General features: G+C 42.5%; 1 protein-coding gene across 4 annotated transcripts in view; it reads right to left on the bottom strand.

Moving 5' to 3' along the window:
- FSD1L (fibronectin type III and SPRY domain containing 1 like) overlaps positions 1–12,137 on the bottom strand; it is a 65,529-nt gene extending 53,392 nt beyond the window's left edge. For all 4 annotated transcript variants that reach the window (XM_032418302.1, XM_032418303.1, XM_032418304.1 and 1 more), the window contains exon 1: positions 11,922–12,137. In XM_032418302.1, coding sequence (XP_032274193.1) covers positions 11,922–11,936 — 15 coding nt within the window. In that variant the 5' untranslated portion in view covers positions 11,937–12,137. The remainder of the gene's footprint in view (positions 1–11,921) is intronic.
- Positions 12,138–12,628: the final 491 nt, after the last annotated feature.

Below are 12,628 nucleotides of genomic sequence, written 5' to 3'. Positions count from 1 at the left end.
GGTCTTTAAAGGCTGATATACTATTTCAGGGAAACATCATCTCATTCTTTGAAGAGAAAACGCTTTATGGCTCACATTTTGCACTTCACTGGGAGTTCTAGTACAGAATGAGGGACTACCACAGAACACCTAAATAAAGGGCCCACATCCTGAGAAAAACAGCTTACCTTACTGCCGAAGTAACAAAGACTGGAGTCTGAGATTCTCAGGGTGGGGGTGTTACTCCAATCTCTAGGTAAGGAGAGCTTTGGAGCCTTTGCTGTAATATACACCACTGAGATGCTATACAAATGGACAAGCCAGCTGTAGAGGCTTTGGAGCCTCAGCATTTAAGGTCACCTGTATTTTAACAGCTACCAAATGTATTAGAAAACATGACTGCAGTGGGGTACCTGGGTGGCTCAGTCAGTTAAGTGTCTGCCTCCGGCTCAGGTAGTGATCTCGCTCAGCAGGGAGTCTGCTTCTCCCTCGCCCTCTGCCCTCCCTGCCCCATGCTCACTCTCTCACGTGCTCTCTCAGATAAATAAATAAAATTTTTTTAAAAAAGAAAAGAAAACATGGCTGCAGAAGAAACGATCATCCAGATGACTAAGAGTCAGAACCCAAAGCAACCAATGTGACCTTGGTAGCTAATACAGATAAAGTGCTGCCTCTACCCTAAGCTTTTCTAAGAAGAAAGGAAGGTATCTTGTAAGTTCTGCAAGGATAGACTGCTGAAGGGCTCCAGAAGCTCTGAAGCCACTTGCCCTTTAATCTGGAGAGAATGATCAATTGCAAAAGACTATAATTAAGAACTCACATTTAGTATTCTCCTATAGTGGAAGTTCATCAGGAAGGGATGAGAAATAAATTATCTAGGGGACCAGGGCTTCAACCATTCTGGTCCTCACAAGAACAGGGACTGGCTAGACTAAAGGTGAAAATGGCATGAAGACAGAAAGAACTAAGGAACTTGGAGCTGAGCAGAACTGGGAAACAAATTGCAAGTAACCAAAATATTTAAGTACCACCACCAATACCAAAACTTATAAAAACTAAAGGATTAGGATTCCATGAACTGAGTTCTGAAACTTAACTCCAGCTTGTGTATGTGCTACACAGCTAAAGTTTTCTGTAGGTGGTAGGACTCAGAGAAGAGGTGTATACAGGGATAGTGTGTGCCTAATATATAAAAGGTATGCAACAGGGGGCTAGCTGAATAGGTATCAAATCCAACATAATTTTGTTAAAGTGTTTTCTAAATATGGCCGGCAACATGCCAGGGCAGGGTATCTATATTCAGAAACTTAGAGAAAGAATTTTAAAGTTTTAAAGAAAAGATACATAATCCTTTTGAGTTTTCTACCCCATTTTATCCCTTTAGGGCCTCCACAATTAATCAATAGCTTTTATAATGGAGACACAGCAATGATAAAGAACTTGAGGAGGAAGCACAAAGCCAAAAGCCTCAATGATGTAATGTAAGCTCTGCATAATCGGAGCACCATCAGATACAGAGCCTCTCCTCTGAGCTCCAGACCATTTTCATCCAACTGCTTACTTGGAATCTCCACTTGGATGTCTCACAAGCAGTTCAAAACTCAACATGTCATAACGTCCCCCACTAAACCAGAGCCCTTCTCTAGTGTTCTATCTCTGCAAATCGTGGTACTAGCTGCAAAATCAGAAACTAGGCCATCATCATTACATCCTCTCCTTTCGTTTGTTCTCTACGTGTAGTCACCAAGTCCTGTGAATTTTACCTCCTAAATAGTTCTATAATCACTACTACTATCTTAGTACTAGTCAATATCATATCTCAACTTACACACTTGGAAAACTTAACTGGCTTGTGATCCATTCTTTCTCCCCAATAACCAGTTCTGTATACTGCAGCTAGAATAATATGATAGCATCACTCTTCCTGCTTAATAGTTGGTCTTCAATGGCTTTCCACTGGTCCTTGGATAAAACTGAAAATCTTTAACATGACCTGTTAACACAACCTTACATAATCTGTAAAACCCTGCATGATCTTCCCACTGCCTACCTCTCCTGCTTCAACTCACACCAGATTTCTTCTTCCTTGCTGCATTCCAACTGCGTAGCCTTATTTCTAACATGCCTTGTTTCCCACCTGGGAACCCTCACACCTATCAGTTCCTCTGACTATAAGCACTGTTCTAAAACATATACATGATGTATTGTTAAAAGAAGTTCCATCATTGGGGCGCCTGGGTGGCTCAGTCATTAAGCGTCTGCCTTCGGCTCAGGCCATGATCCCAGGGTCCTGGGATGGAGCCCCGCATCAGGCTCCCTGCTCAGCGGGAAGCCTGCTTCTCCCTCTCCCACTCCCCCTGCTTGTGTTCCCTCTCTCGCTGTGTCTCTCTCTGTCAAATAAATAAATAAAATCTTAAAAAAAAAAAAGTTCCATCATTAAGACAAGTTCCAAAAAGGTATGTATGGAATAAGCTCAGTGTGATAATACATTAGCCTCAGTTATTATAAAACCCTGATGATGAAGGAAGACATCTGCTCTGTGGGATTCTATCATTGTGAAAGGATGCCTACAAGAGTCTCAGATTTCATCTCAGGCCTCAAGTCTCCCATCACCTTCCAACATAATTATATTTTGCAAGACTTCAGGTGGCCATGACTAAGGGTTCTAGGTGATATAGGTCTGAAGATATGCTTTGCCAAATACCAATTCTGCTGGATCACAGTAAAATATATACGACATATATCTCCAAAGGAAGGTGCACAGGCAATCTCAGCCATTATCCTTTGGTCAAGATCCACAGTTACCAGGATCTCAAAAATAAAACAACTATATCAAGATTGAGCCTGTCAATTACTTGACTAGGGAAATAGGCTACGGTAAGCGCTATGCTAACAAAAACCAAAAAAAGTAAGGGGGGGGGAGTATACACCCCAGCCAAGCACAACTGCAATCATTCCCATGGAATGGATCAAAAATCTAGGATGCTGGGATGTACAAGGCATGAGGTACCCTCTTCAAAGGAGCATAGCTTAATGTTATGCTTATAGTCCCAATAAATCATATGAAGTAAAAGCACAATAGCCTCCGAGCAAAATAATAAATAACACTTTTATACTCTTAAGTGCCAAGCACCATTTTAAGCTCTTTACATATATTAATTCATTTAATCCTCTCAAGAATCCTATGAAGTAGGACACTATTATTATCCCCATTTTCTAATTTGGAAGCTGAGGTACAGAGAAGTTAAATGATAGTTTGCCCATGATCTCAGCGCTAAAATGTGGCAGCCGGATTCAAATTAAGGCAGTCTGACTCCTGAGTCTGTTGCTCTTAATTATTACACTGTACTACCTAAAATAAAGATCAGAGGTACATGAAAAGAATATCTAAGGGCACCAAAAAGACTAAGATTTTACTTCAAGATTGTAAAAACTAGAACTGATCAACAAATTGTAACAGGTACCACCCTGCCAGATACAAGGGCAACCTTACCTCAAGTATATCATCTTATACATGTGAGAACATGATGACTTCCAACATTTGAAATGGCATGGTTCTACTGGTTTTAGCTTAATATATGTGAAGATGACAAATTCAAATGCTGAGTCTTAATTCTGCTACATCCAACAAAAAACTGCCAGCTTGGGTTACTTGAAAACTATCCAGCGCAACCAGCCCCTGAAATTATGGTGCAGAAACTTCCTGTTCTTAGAACCAGTGGCAGAAAACCATGATACCCAGGTTTATATGCTAGTCTGAATCTGAGGACCTCAATGACCATGTGGTCATAATTAGAGAAACACTCTGACACCTGTGTTTCCCACCAGCATCTACTCACACCAAGAGATTTCTGATTCAAATTCTACATTAGTATTCCAGACCGCTGAAATACACAAATCTATAATCACAGCAAATATCACTAGCCAATCTACCATTTAAGAGGGTCAAGCTATTTTTATGGTAAATTTCAGTAGTATACACTAAGCACCTTCAATGTGCCAGGAACTGTGCTAAACTGTCAACATGGAGTATCTTTTTAGTCATCACAACAGATTTTTAAAAAGTACTATCAGTCTTTGCATTTTATGGTTGAAGAAAAGGAAGGTTAAAGAAGTTAAGAAATTTTCTCAGATCACACAGCTATCAAGTGGCAGTCACAATTCAAATCTAGGAAGCTGCCTGTACTTTTATACCACCCTAGGCTGCTTACACTGCCGTGGAGTGTACAAAACAAGCATAGGATTTCTGCAATCAGAGCAAAGGGATCAATGAAACCAGGATACAACATTCCTGGAAAATATCCTAATGCCACCAGGAATGATGCCACTTGCATCACATCACACCATAGACTTCTCCTTTGAATTAGGTAACAAGAGTTAAATTCCACAAAGTTCTATCCAGCTGATAAGCTAGACAACCAGAATCTCACCAGCTCCCCATAGCTCTGGCAACACAAATAAGAGTATTTGCTCAGGGGCGCCTGGGCGGCTTAGTCGTTAAGCGTCCGCCTTCGGCTCGGGTCATGATCCCAGGTCCTGGGATGGAGCCCCGCATTGCATTGGGCTCCCAGCTCAGCGGGGAGTCTGCTTCTCCCTCTCCCACTCCCCCTGCTTGTGTTCCTGCTCTCATTGTCTCTCTGTCAAATGAATAAATAAAATCTTAAAAAAAAAAAAAAAAAAAAGAGGGGCGCCTGGGTGGCTCAGTCGGTTAAGCGTCTACCTTCGGCTCAGGTCATGGTCTCAGGTCCTGGGATCGAGTCCTGCATCGGGCTCTCCCTCTGCTGCTTCCCATTAGCGCGCTCTCTCTCGCTCTCTCTCTCTGTGTCAAATGAATATGTAAAGTCTTTTAAAAAAAAATTAAAATTAAAAAAAAAGTATTTGTTCAGATGTTATGTGAAGAGCTAAAAAAGGAGAATTATATATTGCTGAGGAATTCAGGAATCTGATCATCATAAATAGCTAGATGGTAGAAAGCCATGCCCTCTCTTAACACTACCTATTTACAGAGGCAACTGAGGTGATCCACAGGAAAAAAATCTAGTAAAAGACCTGGTAGGGAATTCTGCCTTTAAACCCTGAGCCCAGCTGTAAGACATCAGGACAGAAGAGGTACTCTCCCACCCAGGATTTGAAGAAATATAACGAGTGACAAGCTAAAGAAGCCTTATCCATGCACAGTGACCTTTGAACTGGTTGTTCCATTCACTGAAGTCTAGGAAGCTCATATTCAGCCAAAGAAACCAGAGGTCCCACCATCTAACTGAGGGAGGTGCAGTAGGAATGAAGATAGGGGTTAGTATAAACTAACAACCCTTCTGAAGGACAACTTGGCAATACATACCAAAAGATTTTTAAAAGTTTAGAAACATTGACTCAATAATTCCATTTCTACTAAATTTATTCTAAGTAAATAATTTAAGGTATACCAAGAGACTTGGCTACAAGATGTTCATCTCAGTGTTATTTATAACACTAGAAGGTTGGGACCAACATAAATATACACCAAAGAGTACTGATTAAAAACCAAGCAATAGGGGCGCCTGGGTGGCTCAGACGGTTAAGCGTCTGCCTTTGGCTCGGGTCATGGTCCCGGGGTCCTGGGATCGAGCCCCACATCAGGCTCCCTGCTCAGCAGGGAGCCTGCTTCTCCCTCTCCCTCTGCCTGCCGCTCCCCCTGCTTGTACTCTCTCTATATATATAATAAAAAATAAAAAATCTTAAAAAAAATTAAAACCAAGCAATACATCCATACAAAGAATTCTGAATTAAGTGTAGAATAATACTAACACGATAAAAGATTTATATTAGGTGAAAGGCAAACTATAAAGCAGTATTACCATAGCATGATACCATAGTCTTCATAAGTTTCTATCTACATTTAAAAAACTGGAATGAAATACTATAAATGTTAAAACAGGTTATCTCTGGGTGGCAGGATTATGGGTGATTTTCATTTTATTTTCATCTATCTATATTTCCTATTTTCCTACAATAAGCTTTTTATTACTTATATTTATAATGTAACAAAAGTACACAGTGCTAACACCTTGTTATAAATTAGCTCAAAATATAATTAGCTATCAATCAACAAGTATCAATAACTAAGACCAGGTTCTATCAGAACCCTGTGGCTCTGAGTGCCAACTGAGAATGAGAAAGAGTGCCAACTGAGAATGTAAAACATACAAAAAGAAAGCTGGAGATAAAATCTACCAACTTTAAAATATTATCCACCCTAGGTTGGAGTGGATTATCTATCACCATGGCAAACATTCAATATGTGTTTACTGCATGAATAATCCTGCTTACATTCAGTCAGGCATTGCAAAGAAGCACTGTGTTAAAATTAAAATTAAAAAAAGAAAGAGAGAGAGAGAGAAAGAAAGAAAGAAAGAAAGAAAGGAAGGAAGGAAGAAAGAAAAGAAAGGAGGAGAAAGAAAAAAAGAGAGAAAGAAAGAAAGAAAGATGGATGGATGAATCTGCTTCACCATTGACCTCTGAACTGCCTGGGTTGGAACTGCATCAGTGTACTTATAAATGGATTTTCTACAGTTCAGTACAGTAAATATATTTTTCTTTTCTTATAACTTTTTTAACATTTTCTTTTCTCTAGCTTACTTTATTATAAGAATACAACATATGATACATATACAAAATGTATGCCAAATGACTGTTTATGTTACCCATAGGCTTCCAGTTTACTATTTCAGTCAGCAGTAGGCTATTAGTAGTTAAGTTTTGGGGGAGTCAAAAGTTATATGCATATTTTCAACTGTGTCGGGGGCATGTCAGCACCCCTAACCCCTGTGTTGTTCAAGGGTCAACTGTTATTTCCAATTTTTTAAAACTCCCAAGTTCAAAAAAATGAACATATCTGTATTTAAATATAGTGATCAAGAGTATGTCAGTACGGTCCTTTGAAGAGGGTACCTCATGCCTGTATATCCCAGATTACTTTGATCCATTCCATGGGAATGACTGCGGTTGCATTTGGGTAGGGTATATAAAACTCCACTTGTACTTTCCTGTTCACGGCTCTACTTTAGAAAGCTAAGACCCTCCTTCAAAAAAGAAAAAGAGCTGGAGAGAGGGGATACAGATACACACACACACACACATATACACACACTAGAAAAATAATGATTTTATCAGGGCATCAAGACAGACCAAATTCCAGGGTTTTATATAAATCATGTTCTATTACTTTCTATCAACTATCTTCACTAGATTTAATTAGCTTCTTTAAAAAAAAAAACTACTTTATAGGGACGCCTGGATGGCTCAGTCGGTTAAGCGTCTGCCTTCAGCTCAGGTCATGATCCCAGGGTCCTAGGATCCAGCCCAAGGTCAGACTCCTATCTCAGCAGGGGCTCTGCTTCTCCTTCTCCATCTGCCCCTGCCCCTCCCCCTGCTCCTGCGCACATGCACGAGCGTTCTCTCTCTCTCTCTTTCTCGCAAAGAAGTAAGTAAAATCTTAAAAAAAAAAAAAAAAACTATAGGGATTCATTCCTATTAACATCTTAAATTTTAATTACTCATATCACCATTAAAGACAAAGGATTCAGGAAAGAAGAGTGGTAATGAAAAAAGCTTGGGCTGTGAAGAAAGACCGGGCTTAAATTCAGACTATCACTTGCTAGTGTGCAACCCTGAAGAAGTCAGTTAGCCTCTGAGTTTGGTTTTCCAATAGATGTGCAACTGGAATATGAGCTATCATGAGGGTTTAAAGCAGTCTAACACAATACTGGATGCAGAACAATACTCATCAAGGGCCCTTGAACAACACAGGGGTTAGGGATGCTGACTTCATTTTTCTTTCCTTTCTTTAGGAAATATTTTTTTGACTGAGAATAAGAAGTAATTTTGGAACATGAAAATGGTTGGTTTTCTGGATATGGTGGAGGTCTCTGAATTGCTAAGGTACAATATGAAGGAAAAGAAGAGCAAATACCAGGGTAGAGGAGGAAACTGGGATAAGGAAGCCATGTGTATACAGCTACTTGCTACAGCTTGTCATGCTTTAAAACTCCCCCTATTCTGGGCGCCTGGGTGGCTTAGTCATTGAGCGTCTGCCTTCGGCTCAGGTCATGATCCAGGGGCCCCGGGATCGAGCCCCGCATCGAGCCCCACATCGGGCTCCCTGTTCCGCGGGAGGCCTGCTTCTCCCTCTCCCACTCCCCTTGCTTGGGTTCCCTCTCTTGCTGTGTCTCTCTCTGTCAAATAAATAAATAAAATCTTGAAGAAAAAAATATAAAGTAAAAAATAAAACTCCCCCTATTCAGTTCAGTCTCCCCAATCTACATTTGTCCAGTCTTGCGTAGTCAACCCTCACCTGTCACTACCACTTTCCAAGTAGAAAGTAAAGAATATGCAGGAAAAAGTGGGAGAAACCAAACAATTTACAATGTATGCTCTTGGCAACCTCTCCCCCTTCCTCTCCACCTTTATTATCCTACAGCATGTACCTTTCCTAGAAACAGGAACCCCTATGAACACAAATGATCTCCTGTGCAAAACCTTAAACTCAAATTCTAAGGGCCAAGATTCTAGAAAGGTGTAAATGTCTGTTGTTTCATTGGTTTCTTTGAACATACGCATTTAATCAGGTACAGAAACCTTTGGGATTTTATCTTAAAACCACTTAAGGACATAATCAAAAGGTTTGAGTATCAAACAAAGCCACCTATCCATAACACATCCTGTTCGCAAAAGTGTCCCAGAAACTCGATATAAACAAAATCCTTTATTTCTAGGAGATAATACTGTGGTTTTCTGTATCCAACAGTATGCCTTACATACCCAAGGCAATTATGTTTTCTTCCCCTACTCAAACAGAGCATCTGTTGCTAACACAACACTGAAGTCCAAGTTATTTTCACAGACAAAAAAGCAGCTGGTCAAGCTAATCCATCTGCTGACTAGCCACCATCAAGCTTCTGTAAGACTGTCCAGTTAACTTAACCCCTATTGTCAGACTGCATGAGTCAGAACTCCCAATCCTCTTTCAATTAGGATTTAACAACTCTTCTTTGACACCACCATTTGAAATCACTTATTACAGATATAAGAACAGAAAACATATTTTAAAACTTAAGGACAAAGGTTAAAAATGGTAGATTGGATTAGAAAAATAGTTATACAAATTATCAACAAAAGGAGAAAGTTATTTTGAAGTTGAGATTATGAAATTCATAACAAGAGCCAACAGTACTTAATGTGTGCTAGGGACCAAGCATTTTTAAAAATTAACATGATCCTCACAATAACCCTTTGAGGTAAGTACAATTGTTATCTCTATTCTATAGATGGGAAAATAGAGACACACAGCAAACTACCCAAGCTCATTCAGCTCCTAGTTGGTAGTAAGACTGGAGACCTGGCTCCAAAGCCATCCTCCTAATAATTTAAAGCCCAAATCCCACTGCCTTACGAATAGGTGTACATTCAAGCCATCCTCACCATTTGCCACTTGCAGTACCTTACCATTTTCCTTACAATGACTAAAGTACCATCCCTGTTATTTTCATTATAACTTTTTATTTTATTTTTATTTTATCTATTTATTTGAGAGAGAGTGTGTGAGAGAGAGAGCATGACAGAGAGCAAGAGCACAAGCGGGGGGAGGGGTAGAGGGCGAAGGAGACTCTCCAGCAGAGTAGGAAGCCCGATGCAGGGCTCAATCCCAGGACTCTGGGATCACCACCTGAGCCAAAGGTAGACTTAACCCACTGAGCCACCCAGGCACCGGTCACTGTAACATTTTATAAAAAGGAAGAAAAATCATGCCAGGGGTGTACTACTTAAAAAGAAATACACAGTTCATTATTAGTTGAGGTATATAATTGATTCTGCAGTAATTCATGAGAAAAAGATGCTAAAATTCATAGCAATAAATTGGTTATAAGCATTAACACCAGATTCTCGTTTTAAGCTATAGAAGAAAATAGTTTTTTATTAGAAATATTATTTGATACCAACAAATGAAATGAAGTTCAACACATTTTCTAACATTGAGAAGTTGATTTTCAAAGTTACCACAAAGAACACCTAATTCTTTGCTACCTCTGGGGAAACTGCTCGTGGTACTTGTAGCTACTCAAAAACACCGTGTGGAATGAGACCAAATAAGTTCAGATCTTAGTCTCATGGCTAGTGGTAGGACCTTGCAGGAGCCACAAATGCCAACTCGAGTCCTTACTGAAGTGAGGGATAATGCATGCCCCGGCAAAATAAGATGATCCATATTAAAATACTCTTTAAAATTATATTTTACAACACATAGAGTATTTTAGTACCTTGTCTTTGTAAACTTTAAAACACTTTGTTTTCATAACTAATTATTTTACCTGATTTTTACAGTAACTCTATAAAATATTCTTACTTCACTGCATAAACGAGGAAATAGATTAATCACAGTTAAGTGATTTGCTCAGTATCACAGAGCCAGTAAATAGCAGCATGGAACCCAAGTCTCTGCCCTTCCACTTGCCCAGAACTAACAACACCCATTCAGCTATCATATGACTTTTACCTGAAAAGTTAAATAAGCTGTGAAATATTTTACCCATTTAGGCAGAGTTGTTTTATTTATTTATTTTAAAGATTTTATTTATTTATTTGACAGAGAGACACAGGGAGAGAGGGAACACAAGCAGGGGGAGTGGGAGAGGGAGAAGCAGGCCCCTCCCCGAGCAGGGTGCCCTATGCGGGGCTTGATCCCAGGACCCTGGGACCATGACCCGCGCTGAAGGCAGACGCCCAACGACTGAGCCACCCAGGCGCCCCAAGGCAGACATGTTTTAAACATATATATACTCAAAATACACAAAATGTAATTTTTTACATATGTCTAATAGTCATGGAAATGAAAATTGAGCATACCCAATTGAGTTTCAAGATGCACGCATACAATTAAATCATATGAACTTTAATAAAATACTATAATAGTCAATGCTTAACACATCACTACACGATTTTCCCGTGTCCCCAGTGCTCCTTGAGGAGGTGAACACTGTTCTAGTAAGTTTTTCCAGTGCTTTCCATCTAATAATAGAAAATAATGGCCTCTTGAATATGCCCTTGTTTTTCCCTGCTACATTATTAATAACACTTGTGTTCGCCTCCTATACTATCCTCTACTTCAGTTACTATCATCTAACAAAGAGAACAGGGGTGGTTGATTTCTATACAGGGATTATGACTGAATATTCATAACTCTAATTGTATTCAAAACACTGGCTATGTTCTCGAAACATTTTTTTCCTTAATTGAAATTACTAGTTCTGTATATCCTCTCTTTAACTTGTTCGGAAAGTATACAACAGGCCACACCAACCATTAAGGAAACTGTGACTAGCAACAAACCAGTCGAAGAGGGTGGGACTGCTGTCTCTTCTCCCAGTTCAACTAACACTAAACACCAAGACCTGCTTCCGAACGGGTCACGAGGCGGGTGGGAGCGGGGGGCGCGGAGATGTGGTTCCTGACCTAAAGCAGTACGTACTGGGCCAAGAAAGACGGCTGAGTCGAGAAAGGAGCATCAGCTTCGGCGTCAGCAGGTAGACCCCGTGCGCCTCGCTTTCTGCTAAGGAGGGATACACCGGCGCTCGCATGCGGGGAGGCTCGAGAATCAAAGGGGGCCTAGAGCGCTGCACAAAATGACTGAGAAATGGGGACAGCTCCCTTCTTCCCCTCAGGAGGCAGGGCCCAGGGCCAAAGGCCAGCTTGAGTCACCGGGCGCGGTCCCCGCAGCCTGGCGGGCGCCGCTTTGCTCTCACGGGGAAAGGAGCGGAGGGTGGGGGGACCCGACAGCCTCGCCCTCCGCCGCCGCCGCAGCCCGCCTGGCCGGGCCAGCCCCGCACGCCCACCGCCCACCCGGCCCCGGGCGCCCCGCCCCCCCCCCCCCCAACCTCTGCAGCCCCGCGCCTCCTTCCCCCACTTACTTTCTGGGAGTCCATGGCCAGGGACGAGGTCCGTTGGGCCCGAAACCGCGTCGAAAAATCGTGCGGCGAGGCGGACGGAAGTCGGGCGCGCCAACACGGTCCCCGCGGCCACCGCTTTCCTCCACCGCCGGCTCAGCCTCAACCTCAGCCTCAGCCTCAGCCTGCACCGGCGCCGCCCGGCCCCGCCCGGTCCGCGCCCAGCCCGCGCGCGCGCCGTCGTCGCGCCGCGGTTGCCAGGGTGAAAGGGCGGCCCGCAGGAGGGAGGGCGCCCGGAGCGCCCTGCGCATGCGCGCTGCCGTGGGACGGGATGGGGCGGAGGGTGTCCGTTGCTGGGTGGGAGGGGCGGAAACCAGGGAGTGCTCGGCCCTTAGTGCCGCGGGTCCATTGACTGAAGCTTTCCTTCCTTCCCGCATCATTTTTCCTCCAGCACGCGCGCTATCGCTGCAGGCCTTGCAATGGACCACTGGGCATCCAGCAGCCGGGCCCGTGGGGAGGGCAGGGGAAGGAAAGGTCTGACACTTGAGATAGATCAGCCGCCTCTCCATCCTGCACGCATCTAAAGCACCCCTGACACTGGCTGCCCAGGAGCAGCCAGGCTAGACTAGGCCCACTGTCCGGTGAAAAGGAAAGGGCTGGGGTAGAGGATGCAGTGGAAGCATGGGAAAGGCCTGTAGGGACGTGGCAGAAACACAGGTAGTGGAGCCTAG

This window comes from Phoca vitulina, unplaced genomic scaffold, assembly GCF_004348235.1.
Source record: "Phoca vitulina isolate PV1807 unplaced genomic scaffold, GSC_HSeal_1.0 scaffold21, whole genome shotgun sequence".
Classification (NCBI taxonomy): Eukaryota; Metazoa; Chordata; class Mammalia; order Carnivora; family Phocidae; genus Phoca; species Phoca vitulina.
Note: the sequence above shows the minus strand (reverse complement) of the source record. Positions and strands in the feature narration are given on the sequence as shown.